Genomic DNA, 16691 nt, shown 5'->3' on the forward strand with positions numbered 1-16691 from the left:
ATCCTATAACACTGAGTTTGTTAAACTTCCTTCATGGTACAGGCCCCAGGTATATGATGCATGCTGTTCATTTTTTAAGTTTTAGAGTCTTTTTGGATGTCCGCAGCTCAGTGACCTTTTGATTAATAGCGACCCTTAGTTGGCCCCTGGTGGTTCCAGGAGATCTCTGGATCACTGCATCTGTAAAAAAGACAAAGAAATGTCTTTTAGTTTTACAACATTTATCTAAGGACATCCAAATTATAATCCCCTAAAACACATTAAATGAACACGGCATACTTCGTTAAGTAGATAAATTTTAGGCATTTTTCAGAACCAGGTGTAATCCCAATTCTACTTTATACCCCTTCACCCTTCCCCTTGAAACAGAGTGGCAAGGTGTAGGGGTGAATATATTCCCCTAAGAAATGGGAAACCACTACTACACGTCATCATAGTTTCTTTTATTAGTGTCCTGTAACGTTTAACCAGTATGAACAGCAATGAAGTGCGCATATCAACAGAAATCAAGTTCAGAATCAGTTAGAAAACGTATGAGCCTTCGAGTTTCCCAAGACTGGTAAAGCTGCTTTTCCATAGGGCCAAGCTGTTTGTTTAACCATTGCATTTCGTGCCAAGTCGGCCGGTATGGATATGGTTTCATTTTCTACTGTGGCGCTGCGATAACGGAGCTCTTTGCAAAGTAATACAAATGAGTTAGTTATTGCCTTGGTAATGCAAGAGTTTACAGACGATACGAGATGTGTTCACATCATTCAAAGAGCACGTTTAGCAAGCTACGGAGAAACTGGCAGCCAGGTTACACATAAGTGATCGATCCTGAGTGGAAATATCACTACATGCATTCTAGCAGCACGGTAGTCGGTGTATGCAGGGAAATTTCTCATATCCCTTCGTTTGAAGTGTGGTCCTCAAAAATCTTTGTTTGAAGGGCTATCTGGCCCTTTCCCTTACCTCTACCACTCCAGCCAAAAGAGAATCGAGACACCCCTACCCCTTCATGTGAACACACAAAATGAAGGGGTAGGGATAGAAATTGGATTGGGCCTAAGTGTCATCACACTGATACACCAAGATGACACTGATAAATTCTCATGGTTTTACTGTCACATTTGGTTCAACAGTTTTAAAAAATGAGCCTAATTAAAAAAGTAATATACATACTCATTATTGCATCAATTTTTGTTCTGTCCAAGGCCTCTTTTGTTTCCCCAGGGCTTGCTTTTTTTAGACTTGCCACCTAAGAAAGAGCAACATAACAGTTTAGAACAAAATCAGAACTCACTCCACTCCTATCTAACTACTCAACCATAAAATACATTTTTCAACTTAATTCTTGGACAGCCTGCTTAAGTAAAATGGTGACAATGTAAATAGTACAACTCAAATTATTTATAAATCATCATATTTTAATGTAAATGTGTGTACATATATCTGTAAATATGCCAGAATTACTATAATAGAACAGTTTTTTTTTTTTTTTTTTTTTTTTTTTTTTGACCCCTTACTCAAAGACTTCAGATATTAAGTTCAATCTACATAATTACCAATAAATAATAATAATTATACAGACACATGCACACACAATGACCAATTACATACCTCTGAGATTGCTCTTTAGCAAAACTGTCAATTTCAAATACTCCAAGAAGAAACATCCATGGCAGTGGGGCTGTTTGCATGACCACAACACAAACTCCTGAGCCCGGGTGAATTTCAAGCTGTGAGGAAAGGCAAACATGAATTAATATTAAAGTTATATTAATAAATAGAACATTGCTTTAACAAAAAGTGTTTAGGGGGCCTGATACAATTTAGCTTTGCATCACATATTTTCTATACTATTACTACTCTTATTAATAAATAATAGTAATAATTATGCTTAACAAGATATAAAGTTAAACATCCGCCTCCGCCAGAACAACTTCCATATTCTTAAAAAGCTTGGCCCGCATTTTCTTTTGCTCAGAAGTTTTGGAACTTGGGTAAAGTTGGTTTTATATTAGCACATTCGGACTTCTGATAAATTCAGACTTTCCAATAAATGTGCAATAAATTAATGTTTGCGAATTTTAAGCAGCGACATGATATTGACAACCAACGATTGTCAACTTACAACATTTTTCACAGTCAATCAAAATAGGCAAGTATTGTTTTAAAAGAATATTTACTTGTGAATGTCCACTGAATGTCCAATGTAGTGTGATTAACAAGGCTATTGAATACTGATGTCTGAATGTGCGAATATAAAACCAACTTTACCCAAGTAGTTTTAGACTGGACTGATGTTGTGTCCTTGTTGGTTTTTCTAGGGTGGACTGTCTCTGTGGGGAAAAAAGGGGAATACAAAGTGTAGAATCTAAAGCAAAAGTTACAACTAGGGCTATTATATTTTTTAAACACCTCTGGTTTCACAGACAAGGCTTAAAGGGCATATTGCAGGTTAGAGCTTCAGTGACTCAATGTATAGAAAAATAATGTATTAAATAGATTTTCTTGAAAAAAAAAAAGGAAAAATATGCTACATAGGCTTCTGGAGTCGTTTTTTGTGAGAGAATTTTACTTCCGCATCTGAAAAATGCCAAATCGGAAGTGACGTAACTCAAGGGAGCGCAATCAATATAAACAATAGGAAAACAATGGATCGCAATGACAGTTCGGACGCTGAGGAAATTGTAAATGTTTATTCACACTCGTATCACAAACCACAGCCATACAATTAGCCTGCTATGTGGTCAAGAGAGCAGGGACAGGCCAGGATTAGACAGAATAACGGTCAAAAGAGACAAATTGAGTGAGGAGAATCAGTGGAGAACAGGGCAGCGACCGATGTTAGCTTAGCTAACGATATGTGCTCAGATCACAATATTGTACAGATTATTATCATGAATCAGGCAATAGCAAAGCTATTGGTCATCTAGGAGTAACGTTATTGATTACTAATAACAGAATCTGATAAACCTTGATCAGGCCTATGTCACACGCGTTAATATCCGTCCACACTAAAGTTACGTGATATAGCGGTTTCTCATCACGACTGATTTGGTAGTTAGCAAATGAAATAATAAAATAATAATAATAAAGATTTACGGTGCACAATTCACGTGCTCATCAAGCTGCATCTCTGATGGATCCGTAATCATGTCTCCCGCCGGCGGCCGAACGTAGTAGTTTATGTGTTTCATGTAATGTTATCCTTTATTCATTAATTCTGTGTTATGAGCAGTGTTGTGGGTAACGTTAGAGTACTCTAATTACTTTTTTCCTGAAATGTGTAACTTAACGCGTTAGTTTCGTGCGTAAGTAATCAGTAACTTCGTTATTTTTAAAAAAAAGTAATCCGTTATTTTAAGGAAAGGAAAATCCCGACTGCAGCCTGCTTTTTGTCAGACAGTAGGCCTAGGTCTACTGTGCCACCTGCGGATGTATCAGCGGAGCCGAAGCTCTGTGATCGTAGTCAATGGCTGTGATATGTCTGTCTGTGCCCTGCGCCTGACCCTGTGTGTGTGGGGTTTTTTTTTTTCAAACTCCCGGCAAGATGGCAGAGAGGACAGCGTTTGGTTTATCGAAGTACGCACATTATTTTCAATTTGTCAACGAAAAAGAAAAGAACATAACGGTAAAATGCACACTCTGCGTTGGTGAAAAGCTTCTGTCGACCGCCAAAAATTCTACCTCAAATTTAAAAAAAACATCTCGCATCCAAACACCAATCTAGCACTCTGGTAGCAAAGCCTGCTGAGGAGGACGACGGTGGTGCACCAGCTCCAAAGCAACAGCGTTTGAGTTTTAACTCCGCTAAAACAGTCCCCATCAGTGAGGTTCACAAACTTGTGGCCGGTAGTCGAGGAGATGCTTCCAATTACAACTGTGGAGTCTCCATCTTTCCGTAGATTAATCAGTAAAATCCCAACTACACGTAACACAGAGGGAACAGTGCCTGACCGCAAAACATTTGCAAGCTATCTGGAAAAATCCTACATAGACATGGAGAAAGAACTGAAAAAAACGTTTGAAGAACTGGACTTTGTTTCTACCACGGCAGATTTGTGGACAGCTAATAATAAGAGCTTCATGGGAATGACGGCACACTGGATACATCCATCCACTCTGAAGCGGGGGAAAGCTGCAATCGCATGTAGGCGGGTGAGAGGACGGCACACGTATGATGTAGTTGCAGGAGAGATCGAGCAAATTCATACGTCATATGGCCTTGGTGGGAAAGTGACAGCCACTGTCACTGACAATGGATCTAATTTTGTAAAGGCGTTCCAGGTGTTTCACAAAACGGCCTCGGACTCAGAGGAGGAGGAAGATCGGAGTGAAAGTGTCACTTTCGAGGATATAAACAATGTGCTGTCAAGCTCTGATGGTGATGGCATGATCAGTCTCCCTCCTCACCACAGATGCGCGTCTCATACGCTGAATCTGATATCCACCACTGACATAGAAAAATGGCTGTCTTCCAACAGTGGCACAAGAGCAGTATACAGGAGTGCTACTGCTAAATGTTCGGCACTCTGGACCAAAGCGAGCAGATCAGCATATGCATCAGAAACTGTGGAACAATTCAGCAGGAGAAAGCTGCTGGTTCCCACGACGACTAGATGGAACTCTTTTTATGAGGCTTTGTGCAGGGTCATGGACATCCCCATCACTGACCTGCACAACTTGTGCACCCAGCTGGGCATCAGGTGCATTACTGACAGGGAGTACCAGTTTATTAAAGAGTACTGCGTGATTCTCAAACCGCTGGCCATGGCCCTGGATATTCTTCAAGGGGAGGAAAACTGTTTTTATGGAACGATCTTGCCGACACTGGAGGCCCTGATGGCAAAAACACTGGATTTAAAAGACAATCTCTCCCGGATGACATCTGGCCTGCCTGATGTTATAGTTGAGGTAAAATTGTTTGTTCGTCTGTTTTTTTTGTTTTTGCTCATTTCTTACCAAGCTTTACTAAAATATTTTTTACGTGACAAACTCAAAAAATGAGAATTAACAAAGGCAATAGAAGGTCATCCATCCATTTTTCCCCAAAACGCTATAAATTCCATCCTTTAAAAAAAAAAATAATTATGGTTTGTCTTTTTTTTTTTTTTTTAAAGTAGGCCTATTTTGTCATTTATGAGGAAAAAACAATGTTACGTGACAGTTCTTCTCCATTACGGACGCGACCACCCTGAAAGCGCCGCGGCACTAAAAGTCTTTCAAACTTTCACAGAGACCTCAAAAAGAAAGCACAAAGCCTTTCTTTAAAGCGAATTTCGTTTTGTATTAATTGTATCTTAATTTTAATCCATGTTTCATTAACCAATTTCCTGGATGGATTTAATAAATAAAAAGTAAATAGGCTATCTTGATTTTGTAGGCTATTTTTTTAATTATAGCCTACGTGTAAAATATTAGGCTGTGTATACCGACATGGATCAATTATTAATATTAAATTTCATCCGTCTTTTGTAGGCATAGCTGATGGTGCACCAACGAAAAAGCCTAAATGATGTGCCAAAATGAGTTTTCTATTATAGGTTACAATTAAAATATTATACGGTCAGGTTTGCCGAAGTGCGTTTAATTTAGGCTATTTATTTATTTAAATAATTTATTTATTTTTGTCCATGTGCGCCGATCGGAGACGGAGTTCACTGCTGATATTTTGAGGTAGAATAACTTAATTTCCATCCACGCATCTCTAATGCCTGCCTGTATCTTGCAGGCCATAAAGACACGCTTTGCATCCACGCTGGACAGCAAGGAGGCCCTGCTGGCTGCAGTGACCATTCCTAAATTCAAACTGCGCTGGATAAAAGATGAGACTAGAAAAGATAAAAAATCTGCTTCTGCTACGTTTTAATCACTACTTTGAAGAGTAAATGTAAGAGGACTGTGCTAAAGCGAATTTAGGCTTGTGACTGTGAGTGACACTTTAATAATAATTAGTTCGGCTATTAAACGATTTGTCATTTGCCTGTGTGGCAGTGAAGGATTTAATTCGGTTTGTTATCATTTTTGTTTGACAGGCAGCTGTTAATTTCTGTTAGATCGTTGGCTGGCTGGTTGTTCATCATTTCTAAATGGATTTAAATCTGCAAGCCTGTTTAAGGTTGTGTTTACAAGTAAGCATACTTGTACTTTGATAACTGCATTATTTAAAGTTAAAGAAAAATCAGGAGTTATCTTGTGGTGCTCATAATATACAGTAGCCTAGGCTACCTGGGCTGGGTAGGTGCGAATTTTGATTAATAATATGTTCTGTGATAATAAATAAATAAAACGCCATGTGGAATAGCCTATTGCTGACTGTCTTTCCTGTTATTGTTATCCTGCAGTGTTAATTTAGTCGGATGACTGACGTTATTCATTATCGGGAGTCGCGACTTCTAGGTGCATTTAAAGGGGCCGGGGGCTGTGTCTGTCATGTGTGAGCCGCTGCAAACGGCTTTTAATTTTTGGTAACGCATGAGTACTCTAACGCGTTACTTTTATGAATAGGTAACGCTGTATCATAACTGATTACTTTTAATTGATGGTAACGTTGTAACCTAACTAACTACTTTCCAAAGTAACTATACCTAACACTGGTTATGAGTTTATTCCGTGCCCATTCACTGATAGTGTGAGGATGTATATGACGCCATGATTATGTAGTTTGAACTTGAATGTATACGTTTACAGTATGACATGAATGAAATTGGAGTATTTACATTACCAGCACATAATTCAAAACCGGTTTTGTGTAAGTGTGAGACTGTATGCATGTGTACATACTTTGTATTCATCAGTGTTGAAACTGATTCAAGTAAAAACGGTGAAGAAGCTTTGCGTGTGTAAGTTTATTCATTTAATATCATTATTTACAGTAGTATTACAATGTTGAACTCCATCATATCGCCAGGATGATAATCATCCGGTCTATAATGAACGCGTTTTTCGAAGCAGATGCAGAAGTGAAGTCCCTTCTCTTCACCTGCACAAAACACACCCCGGCACGGAAGATAGCAGCGTCCTTTTTCTTGTTATTAAACCTCTGGTCTCGATGTCCTGACAGGCTGGAGTTTGTGCAACCTCCACAAACACAATAATTTACCATGACGATGATAAATAGAATACAAAAACTACAGAAAGCACACTGATTCACGACCGCTGTCACTGAATACCAGCCTACTCTGCACTGAGTCAACACAGAGCTCGGCGATCGACTCCTGAAAAAAAAAGCGGTTTTTACAGAGACCGTCACTTTATCTACTAAATTCATGTCCTTATGTCCTGCAAAACATTTTTAAACCCTGCAGTACCTTTTTATATGGTATTTTTGTACAAGGTTATATATTCATCTCGAAAAAAAATGTTTAACCTGCAATATGCACTTTAAGCTAGCCCTAGACTAAAATGCATGTTTGAGCTGTTTTAACTGAAAGACACTTGTACTGATATATCTTAAATCATATCTAAGCCATTGTTCCGTCTCAAGATGCACACATGTTTTTTTTTTTTTCTCTCTCTCTCTAGTGTACGTTCATAAAAACTACTTAAATATTCATATTGAACTAAGGCCTAATCCTGGCTGAGGCCTGTCTGTGAAACACAGTGTAGTTAACAGTCATGCATTTTTATTTCTCCACTACATGTGTCTGGCCGCTAAAATAATACTTTTTAAAGATATTATTCTCACATAAACATTTAAAGATCATAGAATTATGCACTTCAGTCTAATAATCTACTCGTAGTTAACGTTAGCTGTTAAATATGAACATACAACGCACACAATTATGCAGTAATAGAGAAATTTAAAAAACGTAAACGGTTAATTTCTGCTCAACTAACCGAGCTAGTAAGCTGGGCTAACGTTACCCTGACCAGTTGTTTGGTAAATCAATGGTTCATGCAGTTTAGCGATCATTTAAAATGTATTCTCCGTTTAATATCAATGTGTGATTTATAATTAAAAAAAAATCAAAAATTACCTGCAACTTTATGCACCATTTTCTCGTACAAATGCCATCCACTTTGAGGTTTTTTCTTCAGTCCACCTCCCCTGCTTAAAAAAAAAATAGAAACCATTACAGAAATCCTAATGGTTTCCACTACAAAACCATTACAAACCATCAGCCATTAACCATTAAAACCATTACAAAATGGTTTCCATTACGTAGTGTGTTTTGGGCACATTCCATTAGGATTTATTGGTTTGTATTGGTTTCCATTACAGATTTGTATTGGTATTTATTTGCAAATATTTAATGGTTCCCATTGTAGTTTTCGTATTGGTTCTAATGGTTCCATTATAAATTTGTATTGGTTTTTATTTGCAAATATATTTAATGGTTCCCATTGCAGTTTTTGTATTGGTTCTAATGGTTCCATTACAAATTTGTATTGGTCTTTATTTGCACATAATGGTTCTTCCCATTGCAGTTTTTGTATTGGTTCTAATGGTTCCATTATAAATTTGCATTGGTCTTTATTTGCAAATATTTAATGGTTTCCATTGCAGTTTTTGTATTGGTTCTAATGGTTCCATTATAAATTTGCATTGGTCTTTATTTGCAAATATTTAATGGTTTCCATTACAGTTTTTGTATTGGTTCTAATAGTTCCATTACAAATTTGTATTGGTCTTTATTTGCACATATTTAATGGTTTCCATTGCAGTTTTTGTATTGGTTCTGATTTGTATGTTTAACTGGTAGCTGTTAATTAGGCCATTGATTAATTAAGTAATTTAAATTATTACTACAATTATACACTGGTTTTCTCCTTGTGGCTTAAAAAAACCCCTCAAGAATATATAATTTAATTGATATAAACTGCACACCAACTTTTCAATAGCTAACTGTTCAGGTTGTGTTTTGCAAAGAATCAAGAACATGAAACTGAAATCAAAATTATACTTGGATCAAGACCATCTTTTTTACTAAACCCAGCTGGAAATAAACATCTGACAAAAATTATTAACATGATATTTTTTATTATTTAATGTGTAATAGAAATACAAGAACTATGAACTGTGTTTGTGGCTTCACTGTATCCACTGTGGCTGACTTAGACCTGCAAAAAGGAGGAGAATTCATTAGGACAATGTACCTCTTAAACCACATTACCAGTACATGAGATTATCCATACATTATATATTTATATGGGACTCTCAAAGAAGTTGCAAGAACATAGTTGTTGACACAACTTCATTATTTCATCCAACATATTTGGGTGTACTTTGAGCAGATTCAAGATCTTGAATTTTATCCATTAGTCATGTCAGGTTCATAGCATGACAGTCATCTGTTAACCTTCTCCAGTTGTAGGTTAGTGATGCGCAAGTCGTCTCATAACCCGCGAACCCCGCAGGTCGGGTTGGGGCGGGATAAGAAATTGTCACTTTATTTGCGGGGCGGGTCATTAAAAAACAAAATTAAAAACAAATCCATATGTGTTGTGTGCAATTCCCTATAGCCTATATTAAATGTTTGGGAATATCTATTTTCATATTTTTTTTAGGTTCTTTGATACGGTTACAATATGAAGGCTGTAGCAACGTAACCATTTTGGAAACGAAGCGTAAATGTGAACATCAAAGATTTCTTATGCTGCTGCGCCCTCTATAGGACCAGCGACTAGTCGACGTCAAGCTTAAAGTCCTGTAAAGCCCTATTAAAGTCTGTGTTCTGAGTATGTCACAGCACAGTAAAATGTGTTATTAACCACCCAGCCAAATTTGAATGATTAAAAAAAACGGCAAGTAAATTAAATAAATTATCAAAATCTTGAAAAAATTAGCAGTATTCTCTGCTCTCAAACGATGGGGCGTGTCCGCTGTCGGCGCTGAAACCACACCCACTCGCGAGAGCTGCCGCCTCAACATATTTGTCTAATCAGTCAAACTCACTGATGCATATAAACAAAAGAATCACGTTAGAGGGTTGCAAAATTTAGTAGAGTTACTGTGGACCACCTACTAATTAAGCACACAAGGCAACATACACTCATTGGTGGCATGTACTGCCGACTGTTGTCGAGTCAACAGGTGACGGCGCCGTGAGACGGGAGGATGAAGGCCGAGGCGGGAGATAGTCTGTTCAGCCCCATTCACCAATAACAGCAGATTGTCAGTGAATCCCAGTTGTCTGATGAAAGTTTGTAAAACTCTCCGGTGTAAAATTATCACAGCAGAGACTAATTGAATCCATCCCTTCTTCATATCAAATTTAAATAAGGAGAAAAAGCTTCTTTTGTATATTATCGCAACCAGGTAATATGCATTTGTGTGATGAAGGAATTACTAGCTAGCAAAATGTAGGCTGTATAACTAACAGTATTGACACTCGAGATTAAGCGGGCAAGCTGCTGTAGCGTTAGGGGTGGTGCCATGCTCGGTTACTCTAGTGCGTCAGACAGTTATATAGTGTTAGGGGCGTGGCCATGCTCGAGGGCTCCAGTGCGTCATCGAGCCCCAGTTTAGCTCCGCCTTTTGTGAAAAGGTTCCTGATAATTTACTCACCCCCATGTCATCCAAGATGTTCATGTCTTTCTTTCTTCAGGCGAAAAGAAATTAAGGTTTTTGATGAAAACATTCCAGGATTATTCTCCTTATAGTGGACTTCAATGGAGCCCAAATGGTTGAAGGTCAAAATTACAGTTTCAGTGCAGCTTCAAAGCGTTCTACAGGATCCCAGATGAGAAATAAGGGTCTTATCTAGAGAAACCATAGCTCATTTTCCAAAAAAAAATAAAAATTATATATATGTTTTAACCATAAATGCTCATCTTGAACTAGCTCTCTTCTTCTCTATTAGACACTGCTAAGTGTATTACTGCCCTCCGCAGGCCAAAGTTTGAACTAACTGTTATATACTATTGAACTAACATATTGTATATAAAAATTAGGGCAGTCAGTGTTTCCCACAGGATTTTGTGAGACTGTGGTGGGTGGACATCGGTCCCTCCAGGGGGCATGCCCCCGGAGGAAAATTTTGTACATTTTAAATTTAAATGCATAAATCTGGTGCATTCTGAGACCAAAATTTAAGTGATTAGATCAATGAAGAAACTTGTTCTCTTGTAAACAATTTTGTGCTTTAAAAGTAATTTATTTATTGGTGATGGTAGGGCACATTAGTCACGTACACGTATATAGTAGGCTAAATGAGTGGTTCATATGAGTAGTTCATAAGTGGTCAAACATGTAGATTAAACATTTAAACCATTAAAAATATGTACAAAAGGTTACCTTTATTGAATTTATTTATTAGTGGGGGCCTGTATCTATACATCTGTATATGTGCAACTAATGGTCACTCTTTGACAATCCAGAATGCACTAAACACACTACTTTATTATACAGGGTTCCTACAGGTTTCTTCAAGTTAAATTCAAGTCTTTTTAAGACCTTTTTAAGACCATTTATATAAAAAATGAATACCTATTTCACGTCCCTATCAGCAAAGAAAAACAAAATCCTTGAACTTGTGTTCATTTATTTTTCAAATGTGGAATGGGTAAAAGATACGCCAAGCAGGTGTGAAAAATAAAAACATTTCAGTAGGCCACAAGAAAGTTTGCCAAACAATGTTAAGTTGTTTTTTTAACATTAGCTAGCTACTTATTCCATGCTAGGAATATGGGGAACTGAGAGACCCCTGAACAATAAACATCGAAAATCAGAACTCAACAATAAATTAAATTAAGAAACACAGTCAACTCCTAAGCTTTTCACTCAGGGCAGCAATCTCTTTATCAAGGACAGCCAGTTCCGTCAACTTCTCCTTATGGCCTCTCCGCAGGAGGTTGGACCTGGAGATCAGGTCAGCCATCTTGCTTCCTGCCTTCCTTTCAGCCTCCTCAGACAGCCTGTCCGCATCCCTAGCTAGACCCTCACACACCTCTTGTATGCGTCTCCTCTTCACCTTTAGCTCCTGAAGACAGTCCTCTACCTCTTTCCTCTTAAGAGCCTGGGATTTTGCCTCCCTTTTCTTTCTCTCTGTCTCAAGATGGGCACGATATCTGGTCCTAGCTCTTGCTACACTCTCGAGTAGCGCTTTACTGAGTGGAACCTAGGTATAGGATTGGGAAAAGAGAACCAGAGTCAGTGACAAACTCAAGAAGCCAACTATGATGATTCTGTCAACTTTTAAGTCAAAAGCATTTTACTAGTCCAGGCAGGGGTCATTCTTACCTGGGTAACACCTCCGTGTTGTGTGATATAGTCACACACCAGCCTCCGTGTGACCACAGTGTCCTCTTGAATATTGTCTGACTCCACCTCTTTGTTGATAGAGAATCCACGTTCAATTGTAGCTTGGCCGTGGGAAAGGATGAGCAGCTTCTTGCAGAAGCCCCACAGCTCTGGATAAGGTTCCATGGCACTCCTCAGGAAGATGTCCAGCCTCTTCTGCATGGGAGGAAAGGAGAGGAAGTCCTCACTCCGGCTCTCCAAGGATAGGAAACTGTCGAATTGCTGCAGTATGACATCCCCTATGACAAAACAGATGAGAAAATAAGCAGGGGAAAAAAATAAATAATTAGGCTATAGGGCCAATCAGGTTTAGGATAAATTCATGTGTAGCCTATGATTTGCCTTTCTTATTCCTACCTGCAAAAGTATCAGTTAGCTGTTTGTCCTGGAGAAACCTCTGAGCCAGCCCTTTCATGTGCTTCCTGCATCTTTCTGGGTCTCTGTACATTACTGATGGATCCAGGCACACCATCTGCCTAACAGTCTGATACTTGAGGGGGCTCTTGTCCTGCACTTTCCTAATGATGCTACACAGTCCCTGCATGCACTCTCTCCTGAATTCTAGCACCCTGAGCTCTGCACCTTTGATGCTCTAGAGAGAGGTAGCCATATCTTCAATGACCTGGTTCAGCCTAACCATTTGTAAAATGACCTTTTTAAACCATCACACTACCTTAAGGACTGTCTCTGCACCTAGACCAATGCTGATGTCTTGTGGGCTGAGCCAGATGGTCTTGTCTGTGACATCCAATTTGGTCAGCTGCAGGGCAGTGATATCATGGAGGACTTCTCTCTTTATGAAGCGTCTGAGTAGACTCTGTCAAAAGACAAACACAAAAATGTCCGGTGCAGCACATTAATCACCGACATCAAATTGTCTGATTTTGATGCACAATGTATCCACTATTTTTTACACATACTAACCACAAACTCCACATTGTCAAAACATATCAATTGAGCCCAATCTAGCGTTGTCACGATACCAAAATTTTGACTTCGATACGATACCTAACTTAAATATCACGATACCGATACTTAAACGATACTAAGGCAAAAACCTAAAACAGCAGGAAAAGTAAATAAATAACACATGACAGAACTTCTTCACCAGTGTGCAGGCTGATAATTCTGGATTTGAGCTTCATTGCCATGAAGTTGTTAGAGTTAATATAATTTTTAATGTTTATTATTTTCATGCTCAATAAGATTGTAAATTATTTACTGTTATGTTTTTTATATATATATTACTGTAAATACTTAAAAGCAACGTTATTAAAGCATAAATTGGTTTAAAATAACTGTATATAGGCTACCCTTCACATATTTATGTATTTTTAAATTCATTTTATTTTTGCAACCAGATATCACTTATTAAGACTCAATAATACCTCTTTTAGGAGTTCTGCTTGCACGAGTAAAATAAATAAATAACACTCATTTAATGTTTGAGAGTATAAACATAATGCTGGTATTCACATTCACTAACAATGTGTGCATTGCTTTCAGCAACTTGTCCAGCTGCCATGCGGTGAACCCACACTTGAATGCGTTGTGTAGCGTGTGTAGGCCACAGCTCCCCACACAAATGAGCTGAGCACCTGAAGATTTTGTTGCAAAACTTAATATTAGAAACCAAATTCATATTTTGTATCACATGGAGATTGTTTTGTACTGCATATGTTGCACCCATGCATCAATTTTGCTCTGTAGCACTATGACAGGGCTATTCAATTGGCGGCCCGCGGGCCACATGCGGCCCCGAAGCAACCTCCAAGTGGCCCAGCCTGTGGTCCCGCCAAAAATGTGCATTCATACGTAAATTCATACCACGTAGTCTAGCAACACACAAACAATGCAGAGTGTGCCGGTAGTAGCCTAGATTACTATCAATATGACTTTCTCAACAGTGAAACGTAAAATTGTCAATGAAATCCAGTGAAGGAGGGATAGGCGGAATTGCGCTGAACGACACACAACAGAAGCGCTCTCTCGCGTGCACTCTCTCTGTCGCGCGCGCGATCAGTTCTCCTCGCGCCTGAATAGTCAAATACACGTGCACACAGATGTCTAAATATCCATCGTATGGAGTATCTCACGTGAATACAGTCGGATATGGCTTAAGTGGACGTAAACAGGTGGGGTGGTAAAAACTGGATATGCGTCAGTTACGTCGATGCATTCAGCAGCCCAATTAAATACCTGTCTGTCATTAATGTTAATCAAACAACAGAAAATGTTAAATAAATGTAGGCTATTTGTTAAATAAACCCACTGTATCTGAAAAAAAAAAAGATTATTTTGAATTTACTACTGTTTTTGTAATTTGCTTCTTTGTTCTTTTATATAGCCTAACAAAATTTCTCATATTGACCCATGCTCATATTGTCCACCTCTTGCCCACCTGTACATACCAGCTGATATACAATGTAGTCTTGATTTGGGTGGTCAATCTGCATTTAAAAGTTTGAAAGGGTTTTAAATCTTCTAAATCAAGTAAAATGACTCAAAATAAAGTAATTTAAGTATAACAAAGTCAACTTTAATCATATAAAATGTAATTTACCGACATCAAAATTGTGGCCAGTGAAAATGCTGAGTGGCTAGTAACTTTGGAAAACCACTAGCCACAGTGGCTGGTGAGCAAAAAAGTTAATGTCAAGCCCTGATTGCACCTTACAACCGGAGCTGTGCAAACTTAAAAGAGAAACAATGAATAAACCTTATGTTTTTCAAAAAATTTGTTTGTGTTGGTTTTAAAATTTGTCATCACGAGCTGCTTCGCCGCTGAAATGACTGGCCCAGCTAACCTTCTTGGTTTGAAAATCTGGCCCAACTGAATTTGTAATTGAATAGCCCTGCACTATGAGATTGTTTGTTCAATGTAAAGTGCACTACAAATAAAATGCATTATTATAATTATTAATAGATCACATTCACACTCACCCACAAACAGTAATAGCATTCTAAACTGCTCACCTCCATACTGCTCAGCGTGATCTTTCTGGAAAAGGTCGAAGAGTTTCCAATTCACACTGGGCCCCTCCATTGAGATGGACACCAAGTCCCTGAGGTTCAGTCTGTCCATACATTCCTGAAAAAAAGGGTTGCATCTGATTACTCAAATAAGAGGACTGGATGAGCACATATTGTTAAGGGAAATAACTAATTGGTCATGTAATATTGCAGTTACAGAAGAGTATATGCACACAAGTTGAGTCTATCAATATAAATTGATGAGCTTTTAAAGTAAAAAATGATTATCCTTACTTTGAGATGCGACAGCAGGTCTTGTGCAGTGGAATGTCCCATAAACTGAGAGCCCAGATATCTGGACTGAACCTGTCCCTCGTTCCAGAAGCGGACATGCACATCCAGCTGTTTGGTTTTCGTTGTCTCGTTGAGACTCTCATCAAACATCAGAACGAACGGCGATTTGTTGACTTTGGACACCAGTTCTTCTTTGATGTGAATAGCTAAACCAAACTTGGCTATGTAAGCTGTTTTGTCGGGACCGCAAGTAAACGTTTTCGCGATGTCGGAGTCAGGGAACATGCACTTGAAAAGCTCTGAGATACCCTCATTTCCATTGTAGGACTGGTGTTTCGCGATTGTGTTTAGAGTCCACAACACCTCGGCTTTCATTGTTGGTGTGGACCCAAAAGCTGTGCGCAGATCCACTCTAGTTGCGGTCATAGCTGGAGGGTCTGCAGCGCTAGCAGCAAGCTGGCTAACATTAGCTCCTGCTGCCGCTTCAGACATATTAGCAGCTAGCTGGCTAACATTAGTTGGTTGAAACACGCAGGCGATGGAAGGAGTTTGTTTTTGTCCATTGAGAGCGTTCATGTGCTTGGACGACTTGGCATGAGACTCTAATGCCTTCATTCCCATTGTACCTAGCTGAATCCTTTTTTTGCATATGGCGCAAAAAGCCTCAAAAACGTTGTTGTGCACTGGTTTCAACCAACGACGAAAAGAGTTTTTATCCAGCCACGCTTCATTAAATTTACATTTCCCCATAACCTCAGAATGAAATTGGTAGCTAGCTAACGTAAAAACAAACGTTAAAAATATAACGGCGTCAGTCAACCTTTCCTGTGGAACGCTGAGATTTTCTTTGATTTTTCGCGCTTCTCAGTATTACGTGTTCGCAGTATTTTGTACTGTGAACCCGGGGCTGCGTTGCGTTCTCAATTATTGGTTCCGCCACTCTTTATTTATACTACGTCATTTAATCAAAATAATCGTGGTTAACAAATGAAACTTTTGAGGAAAATTACAATACGGAGAAGTTGCATACAACACAATTTTTAAGACCCAGACATCAAAATTCAAGACTTTTTAAAGTCTTTTTAAGGTATTATTTCCAAATTAATAAATTCAATGCTTTTAAGGCTTTTTAAGACCCCGCGGGAACCCTGTTATAGAGAAAAAAAACAAATGATTAAAATTATATAATCAT

The 16691-nt window shown here is 38.5% G+C and overlaps 2 protein-coding genes and 1 long non-coding RNA gene across 3 annotated transcripts; all 3 read right to left on the reverse strand.

Annotated features, from left to right (window-relative positions):
* Positions 1 to 85: 85 nt before the first annotated feature.
* LOC125258420 lies at positions 86 to 1711 on the reverse strand. The gene is made up of 3 exons (XR_007182611.1): positions 1603 to 1711; positions 1165 to 1240; positions 86 to 180 (listed from the first exon to the last, which is right to left on the reverse strand). It is a non-coding gene; the product is annotated as an uncharacterized LOC125258420 (long non-coding RNA).
* Positions 1712 to 10979: 9268 nt separating this feature from the next.
* Positions 10980 to 13066, reverse strand: LOC125258198. The gene is made up of 3 exons (XM_048175082.1): positions 12590 to 13066; positions 12173 to 12471; positions 10980 to 12050 (listed from the first exon to the last, which is right to left on the reverse strand). Exons 1-3 carry the CDS (start codon positions 12774 to 12776, stop codon positions 11694 to 11696), a joined length of 843 nt encoding a protein of 280 aa, XP_048031039.1. The 5' UTR covers positions 12777 to 13066; the 3' UTR covers positions 10980 to 11693.
* Positions 12897 to 16691, reverse strand: LOC125257724. Its single transcript, XM_048174376.1, has 4 exons — positions 15500 to 16691; positions 15209 to 15323; positions 13709 to 13830; positions 12897 to 13049 (listed from the first exon to the last, which is right to left on the reverse strand). Exons 1-4 carry the CDS (start codon positions 16247 to 16249, stop codon positions 12897 to 12899), a joined length of 1140 nt encoding a protein of 379 aa, XP_048030333.1. The 5' UTR covers positions 16250 to 16691.

The sequence above is a fragment of the Megalobrama amblycephala genome, linkage group LG22, assembly GCF_018812025.1.
Source record: "Megalobrama amblycephala isolate DHTTF-2021 linkage group LG22, ASM1881202v1, whole genome shotgun sequence".
NCBI classification, from domain to species: Eukaryota; Metazoa; Chordata; class Actinopteri; order Cypriniformes; family Xenocyprididae; genus Megalobrama; species Megalobrama amblycephala.